Source organism: Prunus mume, linkage group LG4 (assembly GCF_029339155.1).
Source record: "Prunus mume cultivar Tortuosa linkage group LG4, ASM2933915v1, whole genome shotgun sequence".
NCBI lineage: Eukaryota > Viridiplantae > Streptophyta > Magnoliopsida > Rosales > Rosaceae > Prunus > Prunus mume.
This window is the reverse complement of record NC_142701.1, coordinates 14,601,179-14,616,459: the sequence shown is the minus strand read 5'-3', so window position 1 is coordinate 14,616,459 and position 15,281 is coordinate 14,601,179. Positions and strand designations below refer to the sequence as shown.

General features: G+C 37.4%; 1 protein-coding gene and 4 pseudogenes across 2 annotated transcripts; 4 read left to right on the top strand and 1 right to left on the bottom strand.

The window, feature by feature from the left end:
• Positions 1 to 221: 221 nt before the first annotated feature.
• LOC103327520 (putative protein phosphatase 2C 39 pseudogene) lies at positions 222 to 982 on the top strand (annotated as a pseudogene).
• Positions 983 to 1,679: 697 nt separating this feature from the next.
• On the top strand, positions 1,680 to 2,411 carry LOC148917973 (uncharacterized; annotated as a pseudogene).
• A 1,460-nt stretch (positions 2,412 to 3,871) lies between these two features.
• LOC103327449 (vacuolar-processing enzyme-like) lies at positions 3,872 to 6,886 on the top strand (annotated as a pseudogene). The gene is made up of 10 exons (XR_016126353.1): positions 3,872 to 3,917; positions 4,154 to 4,381; positions 4,472 to 4,636; positions 4,727 to 4,884; positions 5,169 to 5,257; positions 5,388 to 5,584; positions 5,729 to 5,777; positions 5,935 to 6,120; positions 6,260 to 6,466; positions 6,603 to 6,886. The product of XR_016126353.1 is annotated as a vacuolar-processing enzyme-like (transcript).
• A 1,413-nt stretch (positions 6,887 to 8,299) lies between these two features.
• LOC103327522 (vacuolar-processing enzyme-like) lies at positions 8,300 to 10,732 on the top strand (annotated as a pseudogene).
• Positions 10,733 to 10,838: 106 nt separating this feature from the next.
• LOC103327450 (uncharacterized) lies at positions 10,839 to 12,863 on the bottom strand. The gene is made up of 4 exons (XM_008229792.3): positions 12,723 to 12,863; positions 12,406 to 12,556; positions 11,685 to 11,785; positions 10,839 to 11,542 (listed from the first exon to the last, which is right to left on the bottom strand). The coding sequence occupies exons 2-4, from the start codon at positions 12,501 to 12,503 to the stop codon at positions 11,037 to 11,039; spliced, it is 705 nt and encodes a 234-aa protein (XP_008228014.3). The 5' UTR covers positions 12,504 to 12,556; positions 12,723 to 12,863; the 3' UTR covers positions 10,839 to 11,036.
• Between the last annotated feature and the right edge of the window lie 2,418 nt (positions 12,864 to 15,281).

Sequence of the window (15,281 nt, the reverse complement as noted above, 5' to 3'; positions counted from 1 at the left end):
ATTGATCTTATAATCCCATAAATTAATTTGTTGTTAGAAGTTTTTTCTTTTTGACAATTATATGTGAACTCAATTAATTTGTTATATATATGCTTAAGGTCGCATAAACTTGTTGAAGAAGCAGCCTGGTGGTAAAAGCTTGCGGCTCACATTGGCACAGAAATTCTCCAGAAGGTAAAGAACATACTTGGATTAGCTCCCATACAGATAAGGAGTGCAACATGTCACATGTGAATGTAACGCACGGCTTCCACTTGGTAACGGGAAAATTTGATCATGCTATGGAAGACTATGTTGTTTCACATTTTAAGCAAATTGATGATCATGATCAGCTAGGATTGTTTGCAGTATTTGATGGCCATCAGAGCTTTGAAATTCCTATATACTTGCAAGTTCATCTGTTCAAAAACACCAGAAATGAGCCTGATTTCTGGATAGATCCGGAGAGTGCAGTCAAGCGAGCATATCATGTAACCGACACTAATATACTGCAAAGTGATGATTTAAAAAAAGGAGGTGCAACTGCGGTTACGGCTATATTGTTCAACTGCCAGCAGAAGCTGGTGGTAGCCAATGTTGGGGATTCTCGTGCTGTTATCTGCAAGAATGGTGTGGCTAAACAACTCTCTGTTGATCATGATCCAATCAAAGAAAAAGAAGAAATTGAAAAGAGAGATGGTTACGTATTAATCGTTCCAGGGAAACTTCCCCGTGTCGACGGGTGGTCGGCTGTGCTGTAGGAAGAGCATTTGGTGATTGAACATTAAAGAAACACATTAGTTGTGAACCTGATGTGGTGGTGGAGATGATTGACGAGGACACTGAGTTCGTTGTGTTGGCAAGTGATGGACTGTGGAATGTGACGTCTAACCAAGAAGTTGTTGATTGGATTAGAGGCATAAAGGATCCTCGAGCAGCGGCAAAGCACCTAACTGAAGAGGCCGTTAATAGGAAGAGTTTGGATGATATTTCTTGGATTTAATAGGAGTATAGCCGTGTATACTTAAAGCGTATAGCCGAGCGGCTATACTCGGTTTTATTAAATAAAAAAAAAGTATCGCCGAGCGGCTAAACCATTGTTACACGTGGCGAAGCGGCGGAAGGAGCCAGGCGGGTCCCCTTTTTTTTATTTTATAAATAGTATAGCCGCGCGGCTATACTAGGGGTTTTTATTTATAAAAAAAGAGTATAGCCGGCGGAGATACCACGATTTTTTAATTCAAAATTGTATAGCCGATCGGCTAGACTATTTTCGTCACGTGCCATTGATGGGGTTTCCGAGGACCAATGTTGGGAGCAGAACCAGAGGGCGGTTACGTTCGAGCCCAATGTTTGTGAGGAAAAAAAACACCGCCATTGAAACCCAAGAGCCCTATTCTCCTAAAGTCATGTGCATGGGGCAGGTCCGAATCCGATGGTCCTCCAAGCAAGGCAGGTTTCCACTAAGAGCCCGGCGGACCGGAGCTCCGGCCTTACGACGGTGTAAATGGATCCAAAATGCCCTGCTTTGCAGCCATTTTGCAGGGAAAATCAAGCCTAAGTCTTTTGAACCCGTTTGGCGCAGGTGGGTACCGTTTTTTCAAGTGGGTTTTTGTAGGAAAGGCGAAATTAAAGAGGACTCCCGCCAAAGATTGAGTCGAAGTTTCAGATGGGGAAGATGAAGTTTCAGATGGCTATACTCTAGCCGCGCGGCTATACTACGAATGCTGCTATTTCCACCCTTGTCCTGTTTTCCCACTCAATAAACCAAAACCCAAAAAATCTCTGCACACAGCGTGAGCTCAAATTCATCAACAATGGCAGTCACTAACGGCTCTCTGCAACAAACCCATCATCAACCAAACCCTGCTTTTCAATATCTCTTCCAGCCTCATTCTCTCCCAGAACCCAAAACCAGATCAAGAGCCAGTCGAGTCCCTCTGCCGTTCATCACAGATAACTACATCATGGAGAGAGGACCGAGATACAAAGCCTAGGCGGAGTTCAGAGAATCAAAGCTGCGAAGGAAGTATCTGAGGCCAGAAGAGGCTAAGAACCTGAATTTAAACCACAGCTTGTTGAAGAAACAAGTCAAATTTCAAACCAATACGACCAAATCACGTAAAGGGTCCTCTGGCTAGGCTCAGTCAGTGCCTGATTTCTCCGCTGTGTTGAGAAAAGAGAACCGCAAGCCATCGTCAAGGCTTCCGTCGACGCTTGAGATGACCTCGCCGGCGAAGTGTTGGTAAAAAGCGAATGGGGTTTTGTCGAATTCGAGAGGGAGTAAGTCGGGGACCGCAAGGGAGAAGAAGGACAACAATGGCGGAGGGTTGATGGCAAGGAAGAGTTATGCGAGTACGGAGGAACTGAAGCGGACGCTGGACGCCAGGCGCCAGGCGGGCCTCTTTTTAAAAAAAAAAAAAAAAAAATAGTTTAGCCGTTCGGCTATACTATTTTTGACACGTGGGCAGCGGGCCCAGGCGCCAGCAGCTGGTCAGTTTACAAATAGTATAGCCGCACGGCTATACAAGGAGTTTTTTTCAATTAAAAATCGTATAGCCGTCCGGCTATAATTGTTTTGACAAGTGGCGAAGCGGCGCTGGGAGCCCAGCAGGTGTCCTTTTTTATTATAAATAGTATAGCCTACCGGCTATAGGCGGTGTTTTTTTTTTTTAAAGGAGAGCCGGCCGGCTACGGTTTTTTTAATTTAAAAACAGTATAACCGCGCGGCTATACGCGGGGCATTTTTTAAAAACAAGTAGCCGCCCGGCTATACTACGGTTTTTATTATAAAAAAATAAAAGTAAGAAGGATCGAGTAATTAGTCAAATTAATTAAATCATAGTGGCCAGAAGGTTGGGTGTATTACAGTCTATAAAACTGTTCTCTAATATAATCTTGGTCTACATGCTTAAAATGTGAAACCTTTGCTAAAAAGCTTCCCTAGCTATACAAACTATTTTTCCAGAATAGAAATTGAAATAGACATATCACCATACCAATTTTTTAATTTTTTATTTTGCATTTAATTCCAATGTGTTACGCAGGCAAATATATCAACGAGCTAACTTCCATCATTCTTCAAGAACAAGAAATTGAAATCCTTTACATAGTAATTTCAATGTGTCACACAATAGTTTAGTTCGAATTAAAGACGCATTAATTCCAATAAATAATCAGCACTGCATTAATTGAATGGAAAAAATTTGATCCAAATATGCGTGATTTAATTCATCGCCCATAGCTATTAATACATGTCAAGCAATTTGTGCACAAGCACATGGGGTGGCACCGCATTGGAAAAGTGGGCCAAACTCTCCCCCTCCCCTCCCCAACTGCTCCCATATGATACTTCCCCCTCTCTTCCCTAGCGAATGACAAAAGAAAGAAAAAGCAATTTGTGCACAAGTAATCCCCTCTTTTGAGTGATCCAGGATTATTTTGGACAATCCTTGTTAAGATGACCTATACTTATACCATTTTAAAATACTTAAATTTTTAGGTAATTAGCTCAAAATATCTAGTGCTCTCAACACGTTAAACTTTTTATAGTATCAAGATTTTCAAAAATTCGACATTGGTCCAGTTTTTAATTATTTTAAATCACTATGATCAGTTTTTGTGGGAGGTTGGTAAATGAAAAATTGTTGCCTTAGTTCATTTGAATTTGTAAGAACTAAGCCACTATGTATGTTATGGGCCACGTCAAAAATCACAAAGCTGATGATGAAGAATATTAATTGGAGTGGGTGATGAAACAACTGTTCATCTAAACATTTAGACACTTCCTTCTTCAGCAAGTATGGGAGAGATTTAATCTCAACCGTTCATTTCAACCATAAAGCATCTATAAATTGAGTCCTTTGTTCATTGGAAGAACATGTACTCACTGAGAGCTCGAGTGAAATATTTTTTAGCAATTGTTTGAAAATCTCTTGGTAAGATTTTTGGCCTTTCTTCTAGTTTCATTTCCTTTTTCTCGATATTCTTCAAGGCTGAGCTAGTGAGCTTTAGAGAGAGTTTTGAAGCGCTTCAATTTAAGCATAGTGCTCCTATACCATCAAAAGTACATTAAAATTGATCTACATTACCACGTAACATGCGTATACGTACGTGCGTTAATTTGTCGACTTCTAATTACTAACACTAGCTATTCTATGTTAAATTTGTACAGGTGATCTTAATCTGCAGAATGGCTATTCTAGGTTGTGGAGTATTGCTATCCCTTGCTTTGCTAAGTTTGAGTATTGGAATTAACTTGTGCCTCTCTGAAAATGGAAAAGAAATAGATTTCAGTGCTCATGGTGAAAATGCCTCTCCAAGTACCACTAAGAAGGATAAGGGAAAAAGATGGGCAGTTCTAATTGCCGGGTCAAATGGTTACTACAACTATAGGCATCAGGTTTAAATTTGTCCAAATTTCATCATTTAGTATTAGTATCAAAGATTATGTTATGTTACTAATAGTACATTTAATTGTTTTTCCATGCAGGCTGATATATGCCATGCATACCAGATACTGAAAAAAGGTGGACTGAAAGATGAGAACATCATTGTTTTCATGTATGATGACATTGCACACGACCCCGAAAACCCTAGACAAGGTGTCATCATCAACAAGCCAAAGGGACGTGATGTTTACAAAGGAGTTCCCAAGGTTTAATTTTTCTATTCGATTTTAGTTTCTAACTAGTTTGTTAGATTAACATTGTTTTAACTATTGCAATTTTTTTTGTCTTTCGTGCAGGATTATACAGGGACAGATGTTAACTCAAAAAATTTCTATGCTGTTATTCTTGGAAACAAAAAGAACCTCACTGGGAGGTAGCGGCAAGGTTTTGAAAAGTGGTCCAAATGACCATGTTTTCATCTATTATGCAGACCATGGTTCTGCAGGATTACTTGGTTAGTAGCTTATTTTAATTAACTTTCAAAATATTTTGTTAATGAAATTAAATCGTATGTAATATGATCTTATTAGAATCCCATAAATTTAGTAGAAGTTTTTTCTTTTGTTTCTGGAGTTACATTTGTAATAACGAAGGAATAAACATGCACATGATCCAATCAAGGAAGAACCAACTCTTGTTTTCTGTAGAAGTTATTCTTAATTGAAAGAATAGGGAACAGGGTAACATTTCTGTGAAATTAGACATTGTGGTTACGTGTGAGTGGTATTTTGTATCCAGGGATGCCTAGTGAATATGATGCTGTTTATGCTAAAGATCTTATCCAAGTGCTAAAGAAGAAGCATGCTTCTAACGGTTTCAAAAGCATGGTAAGATTAAATTCCATTTCAACAGCAATTGATAAGGTTGTAGCCTTGCTACAGTTTACAACTATCAATCTTTGCTGAATATCAGTACTTTCTAAGGCTTTTATGCAATTATTTAAAAAACATATATCAGGTATTCTACATCGAAGCTTGCGAGTCGGGGAGCATATTTGAGGGCCTCCTTCCAAATAAAATGAATATTTATGCTACAACCGCAGCAAATGCAGAAGAGAGTAGTTATGGGACATATTGTCCAGGTGAACCTGAAGTTCCTGAGGAGTATGATACCTGCTTGGGAGACTTGTATAGTATTTCCTGGTTGGAGGATTGGTAATGCAATGCTGTCCTTTATTAAGATGCTTTTATACAGAGTACATTACTTTATCAGTTTCCAATATATTTTGAATCAAAGGCTCGCACTAATTACTTTGTGGTTTCAATGAATTTGGAACGTATTGTGACATTTGAGAGCAGTGACAGCAATGATTTGCGCAAAGAAACTTTGGAGAAGCAATATGAAAGGGTAAAATATTAAAAACTTCTCACAGTTTTAGATATTTATGGAGCTTTCATTACAATAGATGAAATATTTTGAAAATGCTTGTTAGATGCAGAGCATGAAGTATATGTATAATGCCAAGGAAAATTAGAATAATATGGCCATCTCAACTAAATTACAGGTTCGAAGAAGAACAAATGAGTCTCATGTTATGCAGTATGGAGATATGAGCCACAGGAAGGAGTTCCTCTTCACTTACATGGGTGCAGATCTTGTGAATGATAGCTATACTTCCATCGGCGATATCTCTTCACCCTCAAGGGCTGTTAACCAACGTGACACAAAACTCCTTTATTTTCAGCACAAGGTTTCAGCTCTTAAATTATTATGAGTCATAAACTTGAATGTTCTTTAACTTGCACAAATTTTCATATATTTTGCTAATATAATTCTGTATTCTAAGTGTTTCTTCTCATATCTAGAAACCATTTCTGTTTATTCTTCAGTTCCTCAGAGCTCCTGCCGGCTCTCATGCAAAACTGGAAGCTCGAAAGCAGCTGCTTAATGAAATTGCTCATAGGAGACATGTGGACTATAGCATCCATAAAATAGGGGAGCTTTTGTTTGGACACCAGAAGAGCTCAAACATGCTGATGAACGTTAGGCCTCGGGGACAACCTGTAGTAGATGATTGGGACTGCTACAAGAAGTTTGTAAGTCCTCCTGTAATTCCATACATCAAATTAATACAGACACACAAGTTTTTGTGCTTGTCTATCTAATTCTTTAATTAAAGTAAACCAGTAAATTTTATCTCTGAGATATTGATTTTGAGTTCTATCCATGCAGCTGAGGATTTATAAGAAGTACTGTGGACATTTATCAACATATGGAATGAAATACGCGCGAGCTATAGCCAACATATGCAATGCTGGGGTAACCATGGAGAAAATGGTTGCAGCTTCTGATCAAGCTTGTTCCAAAAAACCCTTTGTCTAGAACTTCCTTTTCTGATCAGCTGAAGTAAATAAAAGGTTATGTATATGAATTTTATGTTGGTCTAATGGGGTTGATGTTACAACAGTCTTCGTATGAAAATAAGAAATGAAAATTAATAAAAAATGTTTCAAAAATGTGATGCCAACTGTGGATCTGTAAAATCTAGCATTTAAACATATGTTACATTTCTGTGTCGGATAATACCTTTGCTAGCCGTTAGTTGCTAATTAATGCTCTTTCAAAGCTAATCTTATGAACCAACCTCTATATTGAAAGATGACTAAATAGCGAAAAATTTCATCACTCTGTAGCCGACCAAGATCTTTATCAGTTCAGCAGCCAGTACAAGCTCTCAAGCTAAGAGCCTACTGATGTTTTCATTATCGTTCGCGAACACGTTTGGCAACAAAAGAAACAAGTACTTAAGGAATTCGATCAAGAAAACATGGAGACTCTGCAACCCAGATTAAATTATTAGACTTTTATCAAACAAACACATGTATCTTGTATCCACTTTTTCCTTATTAGAAAAGGTAACTCAACTTCTGAACAAATTGCTGTATTTCAAATGACTAAATAGAAGGTTCAAAGGATTTAACCAATAGAACATCAACTAAACATTTATATTTGAAATCTCACATTTCAATTGATGGACCCTTAAGAATAACTTTTGCATTGTCACAAATTTTGTTGCCTGATTTCATCCTATAATTTTGTATATACTATTAACTTTATAACATGTTTCTTAACAAAACTTCACCAAGTAGACCTTATCCCTTCAGTCACAGAACTTCATCTCCAAGTAGACCTTATGCATATATTTGTTCGCGTCACATATCATAAATTGGCTGTTACACATCAATTACTTTACTCATCTAGTGACTAATTTCAATGTGTGACTGAACGTCGGTGCGAAGAAGACACATAACAATATATATGTATATAATATAATAAATTCATTAAACAAATGGAACAAATTATCCAAATAAGCATAAAGTAACCTCAGGATTAGTTGAAATGTGGAGAAAATACATTAGTAGCATCTCACAGACTCACAATATTACTAATTAAGACAATAAAACACCCAACTTAATTTGTTTAATTTCTAAACTAAGAAAGGGAGATGGACTGTAGCCAAGGATCCTCTATTCTTTTCCTTCCTTTTTTTTTATTTTTTTATTTTTTAATACTCATATTCTCCTGTTCTTTTAACTTTCATGCATGAGATTTTATTTATTTTATATTTTTTAAAATGGGCTGCTAACTATGTAGTATATCTACTCACTTCCTTGTTTAGCATATATAGAAGATTTAATCTGAGCCGTTCATTTCAACCACAGAACTCTACAAATAGAGTACTTTGCAACTTTGCAGAGACATTGTGAAAATCACTTGGTAAGAGGTTTGGTCTTCCACATTAAATATTATCTCCTAGTTCATCTCCTTAATCATTCATCAAGGCTGCTTTGTACATTAACTATTTGTTAACTTCTAATTAAGCCTAAATTGTGTTTCTGCAGATCACCTTGTATAATCTGCACTGCAGAATGGCTAGGCAAAGTTGTGGAGCATTGATATTTCTTGCTTGTTTTAAGTTTGACTGCTGGAAGCTTGTGCCTCCCTGTCAATGCAATACACACAGACTCTATTACTCATGGTGATGATGGCTCTCCAAGTACCACCCAGGATAATGGAAAAAAATATGCTGTTCTAGTTGCCAGGTCTAATGGTTACGGAAATTATAGGCACCAGGTTTAAGTTCGTCCAAATTTCATTATATAATATCAAGTGACCTTATCTTCGTTTATATAATTTTTGAAAAATGCAGGCTAATGTATGCCATGCATACCAAATACTGAAGAAAGGTGGACTGAAAGATGAGAACATCAATGTTTTCAAGTATGATGATATTGTGTTCAACCCGGAAAATCCTAGACAAGGTGTCATCATCAACAAACCAAAAGGCCATGATGTTTATAAAGGAGTTCCCAAGGTTTATTTTATTTTTCTCAATTGGACTTCAGTTTCTAGCTGGTTTGTTAATAAGTTTAACATCCTTTAAACTGTAAGGTAACTTATTTTTTTATGCAGGATTATACAGGGGATGATGTTAATGCAGACAATCTTTATGCTGTTATTCTTGGAAACAAAAGTACCCTCAGTGGTAGTGGGAAGGTTCTGCATAGCGGTCCAAATGACCATATTTTCATATATTACACTGACCATGGTGCTGCAGGATTACTTGGTAAGTAACTTTGTATTAATGAAAATTGTATGCAACATGAGTTTCTTTCTTTTTCCAATTGAAATATTTTAACAAAGCAATAAGCATGCAGATCATAGTATGCAGGAAAAGAAAGTGGAAGTTTTTCTTATATTATAGTCTAGACTCACATTTCTATTAAATTATATAGTGCATATTACAGATGTTGTTATATTTACATTCAGGGATGCCTACTGGTACTCCTTCGGTTTTCGCAATAGACCTCATAGATGTGCTCAAGAAGAAGCATGCTGCTAAATGTTACAAAAGCATGGTAGGAATTTCCACTTCATCAGTAATTAATGTATAATCCATCCTCACTGAAGTTTTCGAATATTTTTTTGGGTGTACTTCTGCACTTATTAAGGTTTTATGAATTTGTTACACAAAATAGGTATTTTACCTTGAAGCTTGTGAGTCTGGGAGTATATTTGAAGGCCTCCTTCCAAAGAATGTAAGTATTTATGCTACTACATCAGCAAATGCAGAAGAGGATGGTTATGCAACATACTGTCCTGGTCAACCTGGTATTCCTGCTGAGTATGATACCTGTTTGGGAGACTTGTTCAGTATTTCCTGGATGGAGGATTGGTATGCAATACTTTCATTATTAAGATGCTGTTCTAGTTAAACAAAGTATACATTGCTTCATCAGTTTCCAACATGTTTTCGCTAAAAGGCTCACACTGATTACTTTGTTGTTGTGGTGATTTTGGTACTTTCACATTTGAGAGCAGTGACAAAAATGATTTGCGTAAAGAAACATTGGAGAAGCAATATGAAAGGGTAAACAATGACAATGTTTCAAACTTCTAAACAATGATTGAACTTTCAATATAATAGATAAAATATTTGACATATGCATGTCAGACGGTATAATGTCAAGGAAAATTAGAATAATATGACCATCTCGATAAATTACAGGTTCGAAGAAGAACAAATGATTCTCATGTTATGCAGTATGGAGATATGAGTCACAGAAAGGAGTTCCTCTTAACTTAATTACATGGGTGCAGATCCTGCAAATGATAGCTACACTTCCATGGAAGATATCTCTTCACCATCAATCTGAAGGGTTGTTAGCCAACGTGATGCAGACCTCCTTCATCTTCATCACAAGGTTTCTAATATTATTTTATTCTGTGTTCTGAACTCTAGAAACATAGCAGGCCAGGCAAAAGAAGATTTTCTTTTTCTTATAGCTAACAACTATTTCTCTTTATTCTTCAGTTCCACAAAGCTCCTGCTGGCTCTCATACCAAACTGGAAGCCTGAAAGCAGCTGCTCGATGAAATTGCTCATAGGAAACTTGTGGACTACAGAATAAATAAAATAGGGGAGCTTTTGTTTGGACATCAGAAGAACTCAAAAGTGTTGCTTAATGTTAGGCCTCAGGGGCAACCTCTAGTAGATGATTGGGATTGCTTCAAGATGCTTGTAAGTCCTTCTCCTGTAACTTCAAACATGAAATGATGGCAGATGCACTAGTGTTTGAGCTCATCTCTCAGATATTGATTTTGAATTCTTTTCCATGCAGATGAGGACTTATGAGAACAACTGTGGACCTTTATCAAATTATGGAATGAAATACATGCGAGCTATTGCCAACATGGGCAACGCTGGGGTAACCATAGAGAATATGGCTGCAGCGTCTGATCAAACTTGTTCTAAGAACCCGATGTCCAGAACTTCCTTTCCGATCAAGCGAAGTAAATAAGTAGTCATGCATATGGCTTTCAGGTTGCACTAGTGGGGTTGAGCTAGCTTGCTCTACATCAATAAATGTATGTATGAATTTGCAATAGTCTTTGTAGACAAATAAAAGTAAACAATGAACCTTTCAAAAAATGTGGTGTAAACTGATATCTCATCTTCTGCCTCAAGTGGAGGCAAAAAGTTGGTCAATCACATTTCATATGCAACAATTGAAATTTCATATGTTCTTTTATTATAAGTCATATCTTAAATTCAACTAATTACAACCGTCATAATTTCAAAACCAATTTCAGAAACACAGGCAATCACCTAAGTTTCCTCCTCTTCGATATTCTGGCTTGCCTTCGAACATTTCTCACTTTTCTTAATCGAAGATGTCTCGAGCTTCTTGGCCTTTGAGATCTGCCCACAATGCGCACAGATCTTCCCCTAGACTTTAACCTTACATGGTGGTGACTACGAGTGCCGTGCCTACGTGATGGGTAAACAGAGCTCTGCGGCTTATGCTTTCTTCTCCTGCTGAGTGACTTCCGCTTTCTGCTGACATTTAACTCATGATAGTTATCCCACAAATCATTTTCCTCGCTTGAACTGTATCCTTGCTCAATGTCTCGAAATTGGCTGCGACGGCGATGACGGCGACGACGGCGGTTTACCCTCTTAGTGTTCTTTAGTTTGTAACACAAGAAACAAGTAATATCTTCTAGTGCATACCAGTATGTCTCACATGCAGCCCAACACATCTTACAGAGGCTTTTTCCAATGCATTGGAATAACCCCAGTTTAAATAATAGATAGAAGAATAATAAAGCTGAAAGAAAGTGAAAAATATGAATAAGAAACAAATCAACATTTCTGCAACTGAAGCTCATAACCAATGAACTTCCAAGGCTAGTCTGCGAAGCAAACTCTAACGAAAATAAGAAGAGTACAACTAAAGAAGAAGAAATTACTTATGTAGCAGAGGACCAAGATCATTAACAGTTTCAACAGACTGGAGACACATAGATGCTCAATAAAGCAACCGAAATCCCAGGGTCCTGAACACACATCCCTGCAGAATCAAACATATCATAGTAATATTAGCAGGGCAGTGAAGTATGATCCAAAGGTAAATCCATCATCCAGTCTCATCATCTATAGTTGAACATGAATATGCACAAGCTCAGAAAAGTATTCAGCTAATTCCTATCTTGCAAAGGAGTATTTTCCCCTCCGATCGGCATCGATGCCTGGGAGGTTACATCTTTGAGGAAAACAAACAAGAACTAAGGGGAACGAAGGAGAATCTGAAAGCATGGTTTTGTTAGTTTATTGCCAAACGGTAAGAAAATCAAGCACTAGAAGATAATAAATAAGATTTCCTAAGATTAGCAGCTAAGAAAATGAAGTGCCTATGCCTATAAGCTGCACCCCTTTGGCAGGAAAAAGGAAGAAGTAAACAAGAAGTGTACTGCGAAGAAATGCCGGTCATGACAATAAGGAAAACATGTATGAACATTAGGGACTCATAGCAGGCCTCCAAGTCAGTGCAACACAAGAAACTATTGGAGATGAAATGAAGTCAACAAATCATAGTAATTTTCATCTGAAATTACGACATATGATATGATTGAACAGGACGATGGCCGGGCCGGCAATAAAAGAGAACATTTTCATTTCAGTAGAACTTACTCGCATGAGCCACCAAACATAGTCTTAAAGGGAGCCAAGAACGCCTTCTCAAGTAGACCACCGACCCCATCTGCAGCTTTACTGATGACATCCCCCATTGCAAGCAATAAAAGTTCAAATTCAAAAGAACGTGTTTATTTCTACCATCAAGCTGCACAACAGTACACAAAATTGAATCCAAAAGTTATTAATTAAAGCAAAATAATACAAATTCAACAATTAAAAAACCCACAACGTTCACCAAAAACAACAACAACAAAGGCGAGGGAAAAAATAAAGCAAAAGAAAGAAATTAACGGAGAAGGCAAGGCAGGTACATGGAGAAGAAGAGAGCCTTGTCTGTCTTGGAGTTTCTCTCTTGTTGGACGTTTTGTGATTTTTAGCAGCAGATGGTGAGATTGGGTGGAGGTTTTGTTATTTTGTGACGAGGGAGGGAGGGACGGGAATGAGAAACCGTTTCACCTCAACGGTCGGGAAATAAAATAAAATAGATTTAAAAATGGGACTGGGCTGGCTGGGCCCATTTTCAATATTCCCGTGAAAGAAGAGGAGTAAAAGATAATAATGTTGGCAAATGCCTCCATCCTACCCTCAAGGTAGTAGAAAATAGTTGTGCTGCTGAACATGTCATGTACCTTATAAAGAATGTCGTTGCACTGGAGAAAATAGTTATTGATCCTGTTCAGCGTTGGTTGTATCCTAGTAGGAGATTTCCTAATGAAATGGACGACGGGGTTGAAGTAGTCGAAGCGGAAGTGAAAGCAAGAGAACATGTGCCATGCAACACTAGAAAGGAAAAGTGCCTTCAACTGTTGAATTTGTATGCTTGCAGTAGTAAGTGCAATGCTTAAATTATCTAGACGTTTTGTTGTGTATGGAGCCATTCGTTTCGCCTTCATCTTCTACAACTCTTCATCGGTTAGAAACCTCATCACAAAAGTAGTTGAGTTGAGTTGAGTAGTTGACTGCTAAAAAAAATTAAAAAAAAAAGTTAAGTTGTCTTGATTGTCATAATTTATTCATTGACATGTCACACTTACACTTTCAATAGAAATAATAAGAGTGCTGTTAAACGAACCATAAATAAACTGAGTACACTTACTACCAAACTGTTTATTGGATTACTAATTTACCCTAATATAGAAATGACCAAAAAGAATATTTTGAATTGTAAAAGAAATGTAATTTTAATATAAGTACACCCTACCCCATATTCAACCCCTAATCAAACGTAAGTGGAAAAACCTACTTCCACAAACGTTAATATTAGGGGTGAAAGTGGCTAGGGTGACGTCTTTATGAAGGGAAGCTAAGGTGAAAGAATGTGTTGGATTTTAGGTACCAGAATCGGGAGAAATGCTTGAAAAGAGAAGTGTTCAACAAGGAAACCAAGATTGGGACTGTCCCTGAGAGAGAGTCTAGGCTAAAACCAATAGATTTGTAGAGGAGTTTGGCGGTAGTAAGAGTTGATTCATTATTTATTTATTTTTCGTTTAGAAAGAGTTTAAGATAAAGGGGTTTGGGGCAGTCTGCAAGATGTTATCTGCTTTGGTTTTCCATGTTCAGAAAATCAAAAGAAAGGAAGAACTTGAAGAATAAGATGATCAGCTTAGCAATGAGACCTAGGAAAAGAAAGATATGCTACTTAGTATCTTTCATTAGATCTCTGAAAAAATTAGAACACGTTACACATTCTTATTTAAGTTGTTGACCTGTGCTATTCATGATTTTTTATTTTTAATTACTAGGGTATTTTTGGTAGTTAAATAGGGTGTATTTAGTTAATTTAAAATTTTAATTTAAATATTAGAGCCTACTTAGATCATGAGTATTTATAAAAAATAACCAAAATATGACCCATACTTTCATAAATATCAGTTTCTATAAAAAAAAATTCAAATATAGCATAAAGCCCACTTAAAAAGACTCAAATAACCTTAAAATTAAAACTCACATAAACGTAAAAAGTTTCAAAGTAAAATCCATTGCTTGCATCTCCACACGAAACTCCTTCCCACCTTCTTTGACTAGCTTCTCAAATCGTTTCACTGCAATGAGTTTTTTTCCCTATGTTTAAACTCCTTTTGTAAACTCTCCTATCGACCCTTTCCCAATTCTTGTTTGTGGTAGTCATGACCATGGTAATTGGACTCTTGAGGATAGGTATTAGATTGGTGTTGCTCTGAGTGTTGTTTATAGTGTTACTTGTTATGATGCCGATCTTGAAGACAGCCGTGGTGGACTTCTTGAGATCCCTTCTGACATGTCTGAGTGGTAAGTTTTGTTTGGCACAAATATTACTCACACCGTAGAAAACAGCAGACCCACAATTCCCATCTTCAAGTGTATAGCCGCGCGGCTATACTCGGGGGTTATAGCCGAGCGGCTATCCCACGGTTTTTATTATTAAAAAAAAGTATAGCACGGCAATAATTTTTTGACACGTTGCAAAACGAGCGCTTTAAAAAAATAAATAGTCTAGCCGAACGGCTATACCATTTTTGACACGTGTGAAACGGGCACTGGGCGTTAGGCGGTTCTTTTGTAAAAAAACGTATAGCCGGGCGGCTAGACTCGGATTTTTATAATATAGTACAGCCGTGCGGCTATACTAACCGCGAGGCTCTACTTTTCTGACACGCGGCAAAGCAATGCTGGCGGCAGGTGGGTTTTTTTTTAATAAATTGTATAGCCGGGCGGCTATACTCGGTGTTTTTTTTTTTTTAAAAAAAAAGGAAAAAAAGAAAAAGAAGTATAGCCGGCCTTGGGATATTTTCTTTAACAGAGTATAGCCGCTCGGCGTTTTTTTAAATTTTTTTATTAGTATAGCCGTTCGGCTATACTCCCAGGGTGACCTCCGCACCCTAGAAGATTAA

Excerpts from the sequence above, each read along its gene's own strand:
- LOC103327450 (XM_008229792.3), bottom strand. The coding sequence starts at position 12,503 with ATGGGGGATGTCATCAGTAAAGCTGCAGATGGGGTCGGTGGTCTACTT. Across the intron at positions 11,786-12,405 it reads ATGTTTGGTGGCTCATGCGA|GGATGTGTGTTCAGGACCCT; the intron begins GTAAGTTCTACT and ends TTGATTCTGCAG. Across the intron at positions 11,543-11,684 it reads CTTGGTCCTCTGCTACATAA|CTTTATTATTCTTCTATCTA; the intron begins GTAATTTCTTCT and ends ACTTTCTTTCAG.